Here is a 19427-nt window from a genome sequence, read left to right as displayed (position 1 = left end):
TAGCAGCTTTTCCACCGCAAAAATCACAACAACTGCTATTTGTTGCAGGTTTTACCTCCTCATTCAATGAGGAAACCCCGCAACAAAAAAGCAGCATCCACGCAAACACAATTGACATGCTGCAGACTGAAAAAAAAAAGCACTGCGGGTCAACTTCTGAGTGTTTTTTCCGCTCATCATCATTTATGCAGGACGTAGGTGAAATTTGTTTCAATCTCATTCACTTTGCTGCTACTTTATTATGCTGCGGGTTTTCCGCAACGAAATCCCTTGCGTAAAATACACAGTATTTACGCTACGTGTGAACTTACCCTTACAAATACCCAGCGTGCTCATTCTGTTCTGGACGATCACCTCGGATTTCACCCTTTTCAACGTAGAAGGGCTGAAATCCAAAGAACATAACATGCGATTTCCTCAAAAGGTGTATGTACGCTTACAATTCACAAGAGTTTAGTTGTGTTGCACAAGGCACAAACATCTGTTAGGGTATGTTCACACGGCTTATTTACGGACGTAATTCAGGCGTTTTACGCCTCGATTTACGTCCGAAAATGCGCCTGATAGCGTTGGCAAACATCGGCCCATTGAAAGCAATGGGCTGACGTTTGTCTGTTCACACGAGGCGTAGATTTACGCATCGCTGTCAAAAGACGGCGCGTAGACGCCCGCGCCAAAGAAGTGTCATGTCACTTCTTCAAAACGTAAATGGAGCCGTTTTCCATGGACTCCATGGAAAACCAGCTCCAGTTACGTCCGTAATGGACGCGGCGTTCAAGCGCCTGCACATGCCGTTACGGCTGAAATGACGGGGCTGTTACATCCTGAAAACAGCCCCGTAATTTCGGCCGTTACGGACGCTGCCGTGTGAACATACCCTAACACTACACAAACACACCAAATCTTAAATGTTTCAGCTTATGACAAGAGGCACTTTTGGGAATGACATCTGGAAGCAATCGGTCACCTACACGGAAGGTTAGATAGCATTGCAACAAATGAGGTTATTATAATGGAGGCTAGCCTCACAGCTATGTAGATTTAGTTTAGTAGCCAGTAGACGCAACATACAGCCGCCCAGCACGGGCTGAAATTCACGGCCAATGGAAACAGCCAGAAAGCAGATCGTAGCACTAACATGGACAACTAGTAACAGGATAAACATCCAATTAGGCCATACTTGGATATCAAAGTTGTACATTATTGTAATGTTCAGCGCTACATTTGATGCTCAGAATTGCTGACGGTCGCTTGGTCTTATTGATCAGATTTCATTCAGGAACAATTGTACATCTTGCAAACGGATTTTTCCCACGGATTAGAACGGCTAGAGACACGTAGCAGAGTTGCATAGCAAATATCTAACACAGGTCCTTTCTTTTGCCACTTTTTCTTTAAAAAGGTTTTTTTTATTTTTTCATACATTTTATTGCCAAATATATGTGCCCAACTCATTGTAAAAAAGTGCCGAAAATCAAGCACAGCCATGTAATCTCCATAGACAAACATTAGTGGTAGGAGTCGTACTGGAGAGCTCCGTGACCTTAAAACGTGCAATGTCAAAGGATACAACCTTTATCAGTTCATGAAATTTCTGATCTACTAGATCTCCCCCGGTCACCTGTAAGTGCTATACTTGTGAAGTAGAAGTGTCTAGGAGTAACTACAGCTCAGCCACAAAGCAGTAGGCCACGCAAACTCACAGTGGGGGCCCAACAAGTGTTGAAATGCGTGGTGCAAAAATCTGTTTCCGGCTTTTTTTTTCTTTTAAAGCCGGACAAGTGGCCAATCGGATTGTAGTAAATGACTCGTCGTAAATACCACACATGACCTCCAGGTTAAAGAGAACTAGAATGTGTTTGTGCCAATTAGAACACTTAGGCTGGGTTCACACGACCATGTTACGTCCGTAATGTACGGAACGTATTTCGGCCAGAAGACCCGGACCGAACACACTGCAGGGGGCCGGGCTCCTAACATCATACTTATGTACGATGCTAGGAGTCCCTGCCTCTCCCTGGAATCATGATTACAGTACGGGACAGTAGTTCCACACAGAGGCAGGGACTCCTAGCGTCGTATATAACTATGATGCTGGGAGCCCGGCCCCCTGCAGTGTGTTCGGTCCGGGTCTTCTGGCCGAAATACGTTGCGTACATTATGGACGTAACATGGTCGTGTGAACCCAGCCTTACTGTCCTTTTTATAATGAATTACAATTAAATATTAAACACGAGTATGCTGAAAGTGATCTATATACACTCAACGCTATGCTATACACTCAATACCATTTTATCGTCATTTCCACCGCCTCGGATTTTACTCTTCCAGATCCTTTATGCAGACATATTCTGTTGCTGTGTTCTGAGGTGTTCAAAATGCAGATCACAATCCGTGTGAATTCTAATGACAACGGTAAGCGCTGCCTCCTGAGACCTGCAGTTTTCTAAACACATCACACTTTCAAAGAACGTCATCCACCTTTTCAAATGCTATTGATTTTACAAGATAGAACTATTTTTTGGCCATTTGTTGGAGGCTTGTAGTCACGTATACACCGTACATGTGCTCGGGATCCGCTTGTTACACGGTCTACCTGATCTGAATAGCTGATAGAAGGCACAGAACTCCATTCCTCCAGTATGCAGTTACACAAGTCATACACTCTTTACTATTACGTACAATTCCACAGCACACCCCTGAAATGCTGGGTTTCTGGAGAGTATTGGGGGCTTGTCTAGCGGAATTGCTGCGCATTATCCATCCAGAATTGCGGATGGAAAATAAGCAGAATACAGTAGCAGCAAAGTGGGTGATATTTAACAAATCTCACCCACACGCTGAGGAAAAATTTCCGACCAGAAATTGACCTGCGGTGCGTATTTTTCATCCCGCAACATGTCAATTCCTGATGCGGAAAGTGGACTGAATTGCTGCGTTTTTCATAGATGTCTCCATCTCCCAACATTGAGAAAAATGCAGCAAAGTACGCACCGTTTTCTACAGTAAAAAACAACACGCAGGAAATGGTGCTGTTTTTCCACAACGAAAATCCTGCCAGTTTCTGCAGCAATTCCGTTACATGTGGACGACCCTTGTGGAGTGTATATTGTCATATAGAGAAAAGAGACCACAAGTCTCAAAGTAGAACATTTTTTTTTCTTTAATTCATCAAAACATGGACATGCAACGTTTCGACCCGGTCAGGGTCTTTTGACAGGGTTGAAACGTTGCATGTCCATGTTTTGATGAATTAAAGAAAAAATGTTCTACTTTGAGAGCTGCGGTCCCTTTTCCCTATATGGATTAGTGCTCTCTTTTGGACCGGGGATACTTCCCTGCGTGCAGTCCCCATTAAGTTGGGATACTGTTGTTCAATCTCCATTGCTGGTTGTGCTGCTGGATATCCAAGTATTGTATATTGTCATACACATTTACATCAATCCCAAGCAATGTCTTCATAATCGGAGTATCCTCTCACTACAAGCTCCTCCATCCAAGAAAGAAATATACAAATAGTCAATCATTTAAAATTTCATTTCCGTTTCTTAATTTTAGTTTGAAATACACAACAGTGTGAGTGTGCTGAATAGGACACTAAAAGAGTCTCTAGCAGCCCCTCTTATATGAACCTTTGTGGCAAATAACGTATCCTGGCACTGAAATTACTTCTCATAAACAGCTTTTAGGCCCTGTATGGGCTCAGGACATGACGTCTTTTTATTTTTCCCGCGAGCGGCCAAAAGCCGCCCAGTAACAAAAACAAAATGACTGTCTCCTATTGAAATCAATGGAGGCCATTTTTTGGCGCCGATTCAGACGCAGTTACCGGGTTATAATCAGCGCCAAAAAACTGTGTGAACAGGGCCTAAGGCTGGGTTCACACCGAGTTTTTTGCAGGCGGAAAATCTGCCTCAAAATTCCGTTTGGAAGTTTGAGGCAGATTTTCCTCTGCCTGCACGCTGATCTTTGCGCCGTTTTTCGCCTGCGGCCATTGAGCGCCGCGGGCATAAAACGCAGCGAAATACGCTTTCTCTGCCTCCCATTGATGTCATTGGGAGGTCAGAGGCGTAATCGCGCCAAGATAGGGCATGTCCCTTTCTCCCGCAAGCTAGTTTTACCGCTCGCGGGAGAAAACCGCCCCCGCCTTCCATTTAAATCAATGGGAGGCATTTTCGGACATTTTTTGCGAGATTTGCGGAGCAGTTTCCACGCCCAAAAACTTGTCAAAATACTCCGTGTGAACCCAGCCTTACGGTGTATTCAGATGTTGCGGTTCAGGTGTGGTTGAAGCTGCATCAAAAAACAAGTCTGAAAACCGCATGCAAGTTTACCATGATGCATTTTTTTGAGTGGTTGCGATAAAAAAAAAAAAAAAGCGCCTTCAAAAAATGCATCAAATCTCAGTAAAAACTCTTGCGGTTTCAACCGCACCTCAACATCTCAATACACCCTTAGGCTGGGTTCACTCGACCTATTTTCAGACGTAAACGCGGGCGTATTATGCCTCGTTTTACGTCTGAAAATACGGCTCCAATACGTCGGCAAACATCTGCCCATTCATTTAAATGGGTTTGCCGACGACCTGTCAAACGACGACGCGTAAAATGACTGCCGTTGGAGCCGTTTTCTCATAGACTACAATGAAAACAGCTCCAAAAACGAACGTAAAAAACCCCGCGAAAAACGCGAGTTGCTCAAAAAACATCTGAAAATCAAGGGCTGTTTTTCCCTTGAAAACAGCTCCGAATTTTCAGACGTTTTTGGTCACTACGTGTGCACATACCCTTAATCTTCTTTACCATTCATGATAACGAAGGTTCAATGTTGCCAATATGAATATAAACGTTGCCAAAATTAAAAAGGACAAAAAAAAAAAAAAAGACAGACCTTCATCCTTTGGTTTTTAGAAATACTTAATATTTGCAGTGGGTGCGCATTCGCTTGTACCTTCAGCAAGCACTCGCACGTCACAGGCAAGGATTCCGGTACAGCAGCGTTAGTGCCTTCCTTTTTGCAGCAGATCAAAGAACAGCGGCATATACAGAAACACTTTCTCAAGCGAAAAAGGGGGAATGACAAATTTTAAAGAAGATGAAAAGTTGTTACAAAAAAAAACAAAAAAACAGAGAAAACATTGCAGGTACACTGGGACGGTTGAAGCAAAAAAAACTGTGGTGGGATTGGGGGGCTCATTCTCTGAAATGATTATTTTGCTCTGTGGAATGGACTATAATCTTAGGCCACTTTCACATGAGCATATTATGGACAAAATTCTGCAGCCGTTTGCTGGTCTAAGGACGAACGGACAGCATCATTATGGCCTAAAGTCTCGGCCCGATTACGGGTCTAATGACCTGAACTGACAGCATTACAGGGATCGATGTTCAGGAACTTCAGGTCAATAGACCCACGGTCTGGCCGGCACTTGCGCCAGTAATACGTAATTAGAGGGCTCATCGGGACGAATCGTATTTCTGGCATAATGTCAGCAATACAGCACATGACCGCTGAACCCGCTGACCAGCTGCAATGGTCACATGATACCCGCATGTAAACAATCACCGGGAGGATAGCAACTGCTGCATTGGAGCAGTTCGACAGAGAGAGTGGGCTACCTCTGTTCTTCCACAACAAAATGGCAGATTGCCGATCGGTTGCCATGGCAGCCAGAGGACTATTGAATGGCTCTCAGAATATGGTGACACTAATTTTTAACAAATATTTTTTTCTTTGTAAAAGTAGTACATCCTGAAAAAACACACATATACACGTACGTACACACACACACACACACACACACACACACATTTATTTGTTATTTTCATAATCGTATTGACCCACAGAATAAGTTAACATGGCGATTTTACCGCATGGTGAACTACAGAAAAGCAAAACCTAAAAAAACAATGCAGGAATCAAGTTTTTCCCCCCGATACCACCCCATGTTTTGTTTTTTCAGTTTCCCGGTACATCATATAATATGAGTAAAAACGACAACTTATCACGCAAAAAACAAGCCCTCAAATGGCTAGACCGACAGAAAAATAAAAAAGCTATGGCTCTTGGAATGCGTTGATAGAAAAACAAAAACGACAAAATAAAAATTGGCTGTGTCTCCAAGGGGTTAGTAATAAAATACTTGGATGCCACTGTGCTGCAAATCTATTAGCAGAATCCAGGCTGCTGTTCACAGTCTTTGGAGAACTAGGGAAAGTACGGGACACCAAAGAGAGTGCTTTTGATGATAGAAGTAAATTGGGTAATTGTTCTTTATACAAATTCACAAAATATATATTTTAATATACTGCGTTCATATGTGTGCAATATACAAGTTGTACAATAACTACTGATTTGACTAAGGGTATGTTCACACGGCAGCGTCTGTAACGGCCGAAATTACGGGGCTGTTTCCAGGAGAAAACAGCCCCGTCATTTCAGCCGTAACGGCATGTGCAGGCGCTTGAACGCCGCGTCCCTTACGGACGTAACTGGAGCTGGTTTTACGTCTGAAGAAGTGACATGACATTTCTTTGGCGCGGGCGTCTATTTACGCGCCGTCTTTTGATGCGACGCGTAAATATACGCCTCGTGTGAACAGACAAACGTCAGCCCATTGCTTTCAATGGGCAGATGTTTGCCAACGCTATCGAGGCGCATTTTCGGACGTAAATCGAGGCGTAAAACGCCCGAATTACGTCCGTAAATAAGCCGTGTGAACATACCCTAACAAGCCAGCAAATACAGTCCAACGCCCCCAACATTGCAGCCTGAACAGAGATGGATGCGAGGAGGAGTGTGAACTGGATTACTGCTCGGCTGGATACAGAATTATAAATATTAACCTCTTAATGAGAACATAAAGGAGGTCGTCACAGAATGTCTTAATATATATATAAGTATATCTTTTAAAAGTTTCTAAAAAAAATCTTGCACTTCTTTTCTCCCCTTGAGCTTGAATGGCAAAAATTGTGAGGCTATCAAATTTCCCATTCACTTTAATAGGATTGCAATTGGTATGCAATTGTTCCAAATCTGCAGTCAGCACAGATTTGTTGTATGGGAGTTTTAGTGACACATGACAGCGGGAAATAAAATTTGTAAATCACCTGCCTTAAACTAAGGCCAGATTCACTTTTTCACATCCTAGATGCCCCCATGTGGGTTCAGTTTTCAAGAATCCCCATAGACATGAGTCTATGGAGGGATCCGTGAAAATGGAAGAAAATAGGACATGTTCTATTTTTCCTCAGACCTTCCATGCGGTCTGTTGAAACAGAATTTAAATTCATGCGTCCGTGTGACGTCCGTTGTTTTAACGGCCATCACACGGACGTACTCTACATTCCTCTGAATTCGGCCTAATACTACACGACGAATGGCCGCAACACAGGTTGCACAGCCAAAGATCAGTGTTGCGCTGGTTGCATCGCAGTAAAGTAAATGCGGCCGAGTTGCGACCTGCAGGTTACCGCGACACTACAATCGCAAGAAATCCAAAACTTGTCACGCAGCTACATTTACTTTCAGTACTATGATGCAGACAGTGTGACACTGCAATAACACAGCGAACTCTGGTGTTGCGGCCAAAGACGCCGTGTAATCCTAGTCTTAAGGCCCTGTTCACACAGAGTATTTTGACAAGCTTTTTGGCACGGAAACCGCTCCGGAGAAGTCGTCAAAAACCGGTCGAAAATGCCTCCCATTGATTTCAATGGGAGGAAGGGTCGGTTTTGTCCCGCAAGCGGTAAAAACGCCTCGCGGGAGAAAGAAGGGACATGCCCTATCTTCGCGCGGTTACGCCTATGACCTCCCATTGCCATCAATAGGAGGCAGAGAAAGCGTATTTGGTTGAGTTTTTTGCCTGTAGCACTCAATGGGCGCGAGCCGAAAACGCGGCGAAAAACGCGGCAAACGCCGTGCAGGAAGGTCAAAATCTGCCTCAAAATCCCAAACGGAATTTTGAGGCTGAATTTTCCTCCTGCAAAAAACTCTGTAATGTAGCGATTCCTTATTCCAGCCAGCAGGACACTCATGTTACCGTGGGGTGACTAAATCATAGGGTTCGTTTCCAGCACAGATCCAAGTAGGGATGCACGATGCATCGAAACTTCGATACGGTTTCGATACTCTGCATCCCCAAACGGTTCGATACCGTTATTTCAAATATTTCGATACTTAGCTATGCGGCCGCACAGCTAAGTATAGGGACACATGAATGTATGAGAGCGGGGCTGCGGTCGCACAGCTTAGTATAGGAAAACATGAATGTATGAGAGCGGGGCTGCAGCTGTGTAATTCAGCCATTGCCCCGCTCCGGAGTCCTGATAACAAGTGTGCGCGGTCAGGATGATGCGATGCGGCCAGCGCTGCACTAATGAGCGGCGGCACTGAAAACAGAACATGGCGGGCGCACTACAAAACACCCCCATGTTCTGTCTTCAGTGCCTGAACCGCCGCTCATTAGTGCAGCGCCGGCCGCATCACCTCATGCTGAACGCGCGTGCACTTATTGTCAGGAGCGGGGCAATGGCTGTATTACACAGCCGCAGCCCCGCTGGCGGAAATCAGAGAAACCTCTCATCTCCGCTGTTATTCCCATGAATGCTGCGATCACAGCGGACTGCAGCATCCAGGAGAAAATGAGAAGGGAGGGGGGTGCCCCTTGGATCGCGTCGGGCGATTGGGGGACATCCGACATACCATATATGGGCAGACAGCCCAGCGTCCATTGAAGGACCCCAGGGCTGTCCTACCATATTTCCTGTTAGGGCATAGTTAGGTATAATCCTAACAACTGCCTGTGCACTATCTGTACACAGGCTAATGTACTGTAATATAGATATAGGCCAGTACATTAAAGTTTAAAAAATAAAGTAATGTTAAATTAAAAAAATACACATACACCTTTTTACAATAAACATTAAAATAAGTCTCAATACATAAAATATACACATATTCGGTATTGGCGCAGCCGTAATAACCGGCACAACAAATTTTTTGCATCATTTATGATGTGTACGCTGTAAAAAAATAAAAATAAAAACGGCTTTCTATCACTTATTGTGGGGCACGAGGTGCGATGAATTTTGAATGTGCCGCACATTAATAGTAATTAACCCCATCATGTACCTTACACATTAACCCATTAAGACTGAGAAACATGATGGGGTTAATTACTATTAATGTGAGGCACATGGAGGTTAAATTCTTCACACCGCGCACCTCACATCAGAAAATGGATGCGCGTTATTATTACTGTTGGCAAAGTATTGAAATCGCAATACTAAACAAAGTATCGGCATCGAAGTCCAAATTCTGGTATCGTGACATCCCTAGATCCAAGCACGCACTCTCTGTGACCTTGAGCAAATGATGACACTTCCATGGTTCAAGTGTCAGACGACCAGCAAGTTACCATTAATCGTACGCATACATCAACTGGTACAACTGCCAGCTCTGCAAAGCTTTCGGGTATCCCAGCCAGTGTCAAGTCTTGGCACACCTGATAAGACCACGTTAGAGCTTTGTGGTCTACTAAACAGGACTGTCAAGGTTATCCAGTGATTTGTCGGAGACTGAAGACCGGATCAGACCCTGATATCACGAGCAGAGCTTCCCTGCGGCCACATAATAAGTAGACGACAAAGCCTGGAATTATTTGACATCTTCTAGGAACTTTCTGGGGCTGCAGACTTGTAACGGTTAATAGTCCACACTTCCACTAATGAAGTCTTGGTACTACACAGATATACAAGTCTTCATATTCCATACACGTCTAGTACAGGAGTAGTGAGGATTATTGTGAACTACGTGGAGCCACTTGGGCACATTGTGGACACACGATCACCGATCCGGCTTTCATTTATTACATTTCATGTTTAATCATAACCAAGGAGATCAAGTAAAACCTGGTGGAGCTGGAGATAGAGACTCAACCAAACAACCCACAAGATGAAGCTGCACAGAGAAACACAAGAAAAGAGAAACTTCCCCAAGGCATCAACTTCCTTTACCCTTCCCCCATAAAGAGAACACTATCCAATATGGTCTAATGCAAGTCAAACACAAAGACCGGGAGTTCATGTCTGTGGCCACCCTACAATGTATTATTGGATTTACAGATCTGTCAGTGCATTGAATGGTAGGTAGAAAGCCATGAACACGGCTACTATACAATGTGTCTGTTCTATATGGTCTCATGGAGCAGATCCTGGGTCCACAGTCAGACGTTGCGGTACATGGATCCCGTCCACTGACAGCGGGTTCCCTCCAGGTGAAGATGTACCTGTGACACCTCAGATCTTCTCTTACAGATGGTCATTACATAGAGTACATTGAGGAGAATCGGCACTGTGTGTAATAAATGCAATACACTAGATTGGGTACAAGTCCTTTAAGGTGGCTACTGCCAATGTATTTGGCCACAATCAAAGCTTCCAATATCAGGACCTGCAATAATATTATGCTGGAAACCCTTTTCCCCTGTGACATTACTCATTATATAAAGAACTGTAGCACTAGTGACAAGCAGACATGGTGTGACTGGGGTAGAGATCGCCACTGGATGGAGAACATAGATGCAGAAACTAGAGTTAGGACGCCTGAGCTCCACGTAAGAGACGTGTGGACAGGCCAGCCGACTTACCTCACTGATGTCCACCTCGTCCCCATAGGTAAGTCCCAGCCCGGCGTTCATGGCTGCAGCCTGTGGAGCGGAGGTGCTTGTCTGCAGCCAGACTTCCTGCCGCTATGGCACACACATGGGAGAGCTCCTGCACGAGCCGCGCACATCCCCTGCTCCGGCCCCGCACAACTCAGCAGTGACAGGACGAGGCCGGCTCCATGTACAATGTCACGACCCCGGGCACAGTGATGGCAGGAGACGGTGTGAGGAAACTTTCCCAGCCGTGTGTGTGGCTGTGTGAGGAGAAGCAGCTGTCTGCCTGCTGCGCCGTGTAACGAGGGGCGGTGCTGGAGCCGGGACACAGGGGAGGGGGCTGCATACACTGGCAGGTCAGGGGTCCTCCAGTGCACGTACCTCCAACCATATGTAGTCAACATCTTCTCTATTTCTACAGTATGACAAGACTTCAGCGAGTACTCCTCCTGTGCTCTTCTGACAAGTTGGGTGACAGACACTATATGGATATGTACACATCACATTGAAGGCAGTCTATCCATCTAATCTCCTACCTACCGAATCTCGTACCCACCTACCTACCGAATCTCCTACCTACCGAATCTCCTACCTACCGAATCTCCTACCGAATCTCGTACCCACCTACCTACCGAATCTCGTACCCACCGAATCTCCTACCGAATCTCGTACCCACCTACCTACCGAATCTCGTACCCACCTACCTACCGAATCTCCTATCTACCTACCGAATCTCGTACCCACCTACCTACCGAATCTCCTATCTACCTACCGAATCTCGTACCCACCTACCTACCGAATCTCGTACCCACCTACCTAATCTCCTTCCTATCCATCTAATCTCCTTCCTACCCATCTAATCTCCTTCCTACCCATCTAATGACTTTCTTAATAGACAACTGGGCGTGTTTTTACTTTTTACAGACTGGGTGTTGTACAGAGGAGTGTATGACGCTGACCAATCAGTGACCAATCAGTGACCAATCAGTGTCCTACACTGCTCATTGTTCCAGCCCAGCTTCTTTGACTGCACAATCCCACTGTGTATGTCACTGATTGGTCACTGATTGGTCGGCCTCATACACTCCTCTGTACAACACCCAGTTGCTAAAAAGTAAAAACACGCCCAGTTGTCTATTAAGAAACTAAATAGCATAAATCTAAAATTGTTCATAACTTTGTCAAAAATTATCGTTTTTCAAAATAAAAACCACTGCTGTTATCTACATTACAGCGCCAATCAGATTATGTAGGAGATAGGGCACTTATAATCTGGTGACAGAGCCTCTTAAGTATAGTAATACATGAATGTAGTTAGAGCGGGGCTGCGGCTGTGTAATACAGCGTCCTGACAAGTGTGTGCGCGCGTGGTCAGCATGATGTGATGCGACCAGCAATGCAATAATGAGCGGCAACACTGAAGACAGAACATGGCGGGAGAACACTACAAAACACCCATATGTACTCTCTTCAGTGCCTGCGCCGCCGCTCATTAGTGCAGCGCCGGCCGCATCACCTCATGCTGATCACGTGCACGCACTTATTGTCAGGAGCGGGCCAATGACTGTATTACACAGCCGCAGCCCCGCTCTAACGGCGGAGATCAGAGAAACCTCTGGTCTCCGCCGTTATTCCCTTGAATGCTGCGATCAAAGCTGACCGCAGCATTCAAGGGGTAAATGAGAAGGGGGATGCCCTTTGGATCACCTCACAGGGAATCCCTGTGACGTGATCGAGGGACATACCATATATGGGAAGACAATATGTCTTACCATATTTCCTGTTAGGGCATACGTACTTAGGTATGTCCTAACAACTCCCTGTGTACTATCAGTACATTAAAGTTTTTTAAAAAAAAAGTAAAAAAAAAAAGTAATGTTAAATAAAAAAAACACACGTTTTACAATAAACATTCAAATAAGTCTCAATACATAAAATACACATATTCGGTATCGTCGCTACCGTAATAACAAATTCAGTGTCATTTATGATGTGTACACGGTTATAAAATAAAATTGAAAACTGCTTTTTCACTTATTAATGTGAGGCACGAGGTATTATGAATTTTGAACCTCCATGAGCACACATTAATAGTAATTAACCCAATCATGTACCTCACACACATTAACCCAATGTTGTCCATTATGACAGGGTTAATTACTATTAATGTGGGGCACATGGAGGTTCAAAATTCATCACGCCACGTGCCTCACATCAGAAAATGGAAGAACTTTTTTTTTCAATTATTATTGTTGGCAAAGTATCGTTTTGGTATCGAGTATCGCAATACTACACGAAGTATCGGTATCGAAGTCCAAATTCTGGTATCGTGACAACCTTAGTTGAAATAACTCACAGCACATGGACCCATTGTTTTCAATGGGACTATTCACGCAGCGAGTGTCCGTTGCGTGAAACTCACTGCATGTCCTATATTGGTGTATTTCACGCACCTAGTCGCCCATTGAAATCTATGGGTGCGTGAAAACCACTGACAACATCCGTGTGCTGTAGTTGACAGTGCGGTTTGCCGCTCCATGCGGACAGCACATGAGAAGGAAAGCTCGGACAGTCCACTGCTCTTCTATCAGTGGTGCGAGCATTCTAGTGCCATATTCTGGGGACATTGTAGGCTTCTTTGTTTTGTAGTATGTGAAAGCCAACAGGCTTTATTTAGTGATTCTGGAATATAAAAAGCGCTGCTGAATATCATCCACATGTTTGTATGGAAATGTTTTTAATGCTTCTAACAAATGGAGATAATGGAGTAGTGATCAAGAGGGGGGACGGGGACTTTTTCTGAACTTTGTCAGTAATCTTATTAGAGAACACTACAGTCAACCTCTCCCCAGCTTACAAATTGCATTCAACTGCACAGACAGTTTAGTGGCCCTTTAAGTGGGTTTAGTGGGAAATACTCATTTTCAATATCGTTTTGAGAGCGATATCCTCTGTTTAGTATCCATATCTCTTGGCTAAACTTGGATACAGAGCTTTTGTGCTATTAGTAGACCTTTGTCTGTAATTAGAGTTTCCTTGCCTGGTGCTTTCCGTTGTTTCAGACTCCCCTGAGCGACTTGCATTTTGACTCCTTTGTGACCTGACCTCGGCTGGACTCCTGACTTTTTTTTGCCTTCTGCCTTTTGTTTTTTCCGCACTCTCCCGGTTTGACCCTGCCTGACTCCGCCTTTTGCGCCCGGACTAGTCCGTGGCGCAATTGCCCTGCCTCTCCCTCCGTGTACTTCCCAGGTGACCCTTTATTTCATACGGTCTCTGTCTTATCCGTTTGTCAGTTTCACTGGTAATAGTATAGGGAATGCCGCCCAGTTGTGCGTCGTCGTTTAGGTCGGGTCGTACAAGTAGGTAGGGACAGAGGTTTGGGAAGAACAGGGACCTCACTGTTTACTGTGTATTTGTTTGTGACAATCTTGCTGTGTATTTCATAAAAGCAAAACTTCTGATGCAAGGGGTTGATCTTAAAAAGTATTTGGCGTCAGATGTGTCGGCAATGGAAGACCTAAGGGATCAAATAAGTGACCTAACAGTTGTGGCCCGTTCTGAGTTGTACAATGACATGTGCTGCATATTAAACAATTACATAAATACTTGTGTAACCATTAGACAACTTGTAGATCACCCTATGTTTATTTAATAGGAGAAACATTTTCAAGAATCTGCAAAATATACATCTGCTCCCAATTTATTATTGAAGTGCACAGATAGTGAATAATGTAGTAGCAGAGTGACATTATATAAACCACAGTGCATCATATTCCCTAAGAGGATGGTTTCAGAGATTCTCTGTGTAAACTAAAGTCACCAGAGATCTACTCTCCTGCTCCTTCACCCTGATAAAATATTATGGCTGTTAATAAAAATAGAAATAAAAAGAAACCCGTTTAAAAATAACAAATTCATTCCTAAATATTTACTTCCACAGTAAAACTTCTCTCTGGATTAGGCTTCATTCACATCTGCGTTGGGGTCCCGTTCTGACGTTCCTTCGGAGGCTTACGTCAGAACGGGACCCTGAACAGACAGAGTAGTTGACTACGCTATTGCTTCCGGCAAAACGACGGGTCCGATGCACAACAGACACAAACGGAAACCATGGGCACCAGATCAGTCACCATTGAAATCAATGGTGATGAAAAAGGAAACGGGCTCAGTTTGCGTCTGCTCAGGGTCCCGTTCTGACGGAAACCTCTGACAGAACGTCAGAACGGGACACCAACGCAGATGTGAACTTAGCCTTAGGTGCGAAAATATTATTATTCCTTAGGGCTTGTCCACACGTAGCGGAATTGCTGCAGCAACTGGCAGAAATTCCGCTGCGGAAAAAACGCACCATTGCCTGCGTTTTTTACTGCAGAAAACTGTGCGGATTTTGCTGCGTTTTTCTCAATGCTGGGAGATGGTGATATCTCCTCTGAAAAATTCAGCAATTTAGTCCACTTTCCCCTGCAGGAATTGCTGCGGTACAAAAAATACGCACCGCAGGTGAATTTCTGCTCAGAATATTTACGCAGCGTGTGGATGAGGTTTGTTAAAGCTCACCCACTATGCTGCTAATGTATTCTGCTGCATATTTTTTGTGGACGGAAAATACGCATTTGAATTGTGGATGGAAAACACACAGCAATTCCGCTACGTGTAGACAAGCCCCCACTCTGTGAAAGGATATTGCATGGCAGTTCACACGGCCGAATTTCGGCTCAGTGAAAAAGACTTATCAAGGTCGCAATCATTTATTGACCTGTTTCTTCAGTATTCAGCAATCCTGCCCGCTTTGGACATAATCTGCTTCTTGGCCACATGGCGGGTCCCAAAAGTAAAGAAGCACCCTATGGCTTTCAGGGCGCAATATTTGTTTGAATTCTAGGCTAGATTCCACGCCTGCGGAGGATTTGAACTGGCAGATCAATACAGAAACCCACAGAAGTGACCCCAATTTGAAAACTACACCCCCTAAGGTATTTATCTAGGTAATATTTTTTACATCAAATCTATATTTTTTGATACATAGCGGTCTTACTCTGTTCCGAAATATTCTGCATACATGTAATAGCGAATAAAAAAAGAGGAGCGACAAATTGTAGTCATAAAGGAGACATGTCACTAACATCAAATTTGCTGGTACATATGACATTGTCGTGCTAACAAAGAAGCTGACCAAAAAGAGGTCAGTCCGTAGACATTAACAGCAACTCGCTCTGCTATTAAGTAAAAAAATGTGCGATTTTTCTATTGAATTAGTAAACATTGCGCTTTTTAGAGGTATTTCAACACCAACCCGCTCCCAACATCCACTATATATATATATATATATACACACATACACACACAACGGAGAACAAGTGTGTTGGCTGTATGCCACGTTTAACCTCTTAAAGCCTGTGGTCAATAGTGACTGCAGCATCTAAAGCGTTAGAAGGAGGTGGGCAGCCCACTCTGATGTTCCATTGGCCCCCAGGCTGGTAGTAACCGGTAGTTGTCATGGCAGCCTGGGTACCTAATGATGGGCCCCAGGTCTGCCATCTTTGTTCCCTATGCAGGGCTTAACAGGTGCCTGTCAGAATCACAATCTACTGCAATACTAATACTAGTGCTGGTTCAAGAGACCCCTAGGGGGGCTAATAAAAGTGAAACTCCGTAAATGAAGTTTTTTTTTTAACCCATTCCTAACATCAGCCAGATATATATATATAGCACACAAAGTGTGGGGGGGGGGGGCGGTATCGAGCGGGCTCACGGGCGACGGCGGAATCTAAGTGGTTAGAAGGAGGCGGTCCCCTGTAACATTGCAAAAAGTCTCATATACACCAAAATGGTACCAATAGAAACTACAGCTTGCAAAAAATAAGCCCTCATTCCGCTCAATAGATGGAAAAAAAAAAGGAAAAAAGTTAGGACTTTTGGAAAGGGGGGAGGGTGGGACTAAACTAAAAATCCAAAAAATGCCTATAGATAGATTCAAAAAATAGGCTCATGTAACAGCACCAGGACTTCAATGTTCAAAGAAGAAGAATTGTAGATTTATTCACCACAAGGTGAAAAAAATTAGCGACGTTTCGGTTCACATCTGAACCTCTCTCAAGCAATGACAAAGTCCTAAGTGCAAGGTATATATAGGAGGTTACTTGATCCTATTTTTTTTTATCTATTCACTACAAGTCAAAGAGTGAATTCACCCTTTTGCGGTAAAGGTGCACATGGCGTTTTTGGGAGTGCTGGGTCCATCCCTTTCTTTGTATGTGCGTATATATATATATATATATATATATATATATATATATATATGATAAATTATAAAATAATTATTTTTAAGAAAAAACTAAAAAAAAAAAAACAATTTTGGTATCGCTGTGTTCGTATTGCCCCACAGAATAAAGTGAACATGTGGTGTTTACAGCACGGTGAACGCCGTGAAGAAAAAAAAAAAAGGAATTTGCTTTTTCCCTATTCTACACCAAATATACATATTTTTTCCAGTTTCCCAGTAGATTATATGGTACAATAAAATAGTGCAGTGAAAAACTACAACTCGTCTCGCAAAAAACAAACCCACATAGGGCTATATCGACGGAAAAATAATAAAAAAAAGAACGTTATGGCTTTTGGAAGATGGGGACGAAAAAGCCAAAATGAAAACCCAAAAAATGGCTGCAGAAAATATTGGATCAGATACACACAGTTTTAGGCCAGGTTCGCACTGGTTGGATATGCTGCGTAAAAACTGTGCAGCGTATCCAACCTGGAACGCGCAAGCACCTTCCGACCGAAAAACCGCACCTGTTTTTTTTTCATATTTCAACCTAAAAAGATTTAAAAAAAAAAGTTTTTCATTATATGGTACAATAAATTCAAAACTACAACTTAATTTGCAATAAACAAGTCCTCATATGGCTATGTCGACTGAAAAATAAATAAAAGTTATCACTTTTAGTAGGCAGGTAGAAGACTAAAATGATTCAAAATGGCTGTGGCTGCAAAGGGTTCATGCATAGGCGTGGTTTTGTGGGGCACTAATTCTGGTCTATGGTGTCTATTCGGATCCTTTTTTTTGCGCACACCAGACACCTTTTCTGGTGTCTATTTTTTTTTAGCTGGGGGTACAGAGCGAAAATGTTGGCCTAGAATTATGACTATCCGTTGTGGTGCCCTCCTCCTCGGGATCATAAAACATAAGGGCCTTGATGACTTTATCCTGTAATTGGACTAAGGTGTCAAGACCGCTTGCACATCTGGATGTCACAAGAACAATATACAACGTAGTTTTGGTGAGATGGACTGGCAGCTTCTTGTAGATCATCCTACTTTGCGTATGGCACTATAGGGTTCAACCCTTTCAGGACCAAGGCTCAATGCCTCAACGCTCCGGACAACGCTTTTGCATGTTTGGTAATTTACACTTGAAATAAGTAACCTTATTTGTTACATAAAGTGAAGATTTTTTTTCCTGTTAAAAGCAGACAAATTGTGTAAAATGTGAAAAAAATTAACATTTTTGGACACACACACACACACACACACACTAGTGTACATATATTAAAATATGCTTGTCTATTTCTTCTGATTACAGGGACTACATAATTATATAGTTTTTAAAACTAAAGAACCGAAAACAGGTATATGATTGATATTCCACAAGTACATTTCGATTTTTCAAATGCATTTTTTGCAGGGCTTATTTTATGACCTTGGTGGTTTTGCAGTTGTGGTAAAACATCCAAATCTGTCCAAAAAATCCACCAAGCGGGAAAATAGACATCCCGGGGTATTCATTAAGTTATATATTGGAACGTAAGCGCTTTTTGGTTATTTAAAATTTTTGTTGGTAGATGGTGGAAAAAATAACAAAAATAAAATTTTTCAATTTGGTGTTGTTTCACCTGTACCTTTTTTGTACATGCTATATGTTTGGCGTCGGCAACGCTCTGGCTGGGGATTCCACTCTTGAATAAGCCCCTGACGTCACAATCTATATATGGACAGGGACGTCAGGGGGGATGTCAGGGGGGACGTCAGGGGATCCCTCTAGGAGCGGAATATCTTGGCAGAGCATCGGCATTGCTCTGTGTAGCGTCCATGGCCGCGGGCCGTCGGGTTTACTCACCTCCCGACGCCTGCAGCCATGGATCATTGAGCGCTGGCTCGCAATTTCTTCCTAGGAGACGCCAGCTCTCACATCCGCTCCGGTCCGCTGTGTCCCGTAGGGTGCGCGCGCACGCTTGTGCCCGGTCTTAAAGGGCCAGCGCGTGCACATGTGAAACAATCCTCATCAACTACACATGATTCCTGGACTATAAGAAGGGCCCTGCCCTTCTGATCCTTGCCTGAGCATTGTTAGCGTATCCCAAGTCTGTCTCGCAAATGGTCCCTTAGTGTTTTCCCGTTCCAGTTGTTACCCGTGCCCTGTTACCCGTATCCCGTGCTGTGTTCTCGTTTCTGAGCCTGGAGTCGTGTCCTACTGCACCTGCTGTCATTTGCCACGTCCAGTGTCTTCTGCCACGTCTTGTACTGTCTGCCACGTCCTGTACTGTCTGCCACGTCTGGCGCAACCTGCTGCACCTACCTCCATCCGTGCTGTAGCCACAGTCACTGTCTGGACTAGGTCAGGTACCCGTGTGTTACGAACTGCTATAGACTTTTATATAGACTGTGACCAGGCCAGCTGCCTCTCCGCTACGGCAGAGCGGCCTAGTGGGTCCACAAACCCTGTGATCGTGACACTCTGCTTGGGGATTCGGCTCCTGGAGAGCCCCTG

The 19427-nt window shown here is 44.0% G+C and overlaps 1 protein-coding gene across 3 annotated transcripts in view; it reads right to left on the bottom strand.

The window, feature by feature from the left end:
- The window catches only part of LOC142659973 (colorectal mutant cancer protein), a 271048-nt gene extending 260092 nt beyond the window's left edge, over positions 1-10956 (bottom strand). For all 3 annotated transcript variants that reach the window (XM_075836625.1, XM_075836622.1, XM_075836638.1), the window contains exon 1: positions 10649-10956. Coding sequence is in view for 2 of the 3 variants with exons in the window: in XM_075836622.1 (XP_075692737.1) it covers positions 10649-10699 (51 nt within the window). In the remaining variant the exon portion in view is untranslated. The remainder of the gene's footprint in view (positions 1-10648) is intronic.
- Between the last annotated feature and the right edge of the window lie 8471 nt (positions 10957-19427).

Source organism: Rhinoderma darwinii, chromosome 1 (assembly GCF_050947455.1).
Source record: "Rhinoderma darwinii isolate aRhiDar2 chromosome 1, aRhiDar2.hap1, whole genome shotgun sequence".
Lineage (NCBI taxonomy): Eukaryota > Metazoa > Chordata > Amphibia > Anura > Rhinodermatidae > Rhinoderma > Rhinoderma darwinii.
The sequence above is the reverse complement of the archived record's forward strand: the minus strand, read 5'-3'. Positions and strand labels throughout refer to the sequence as shown.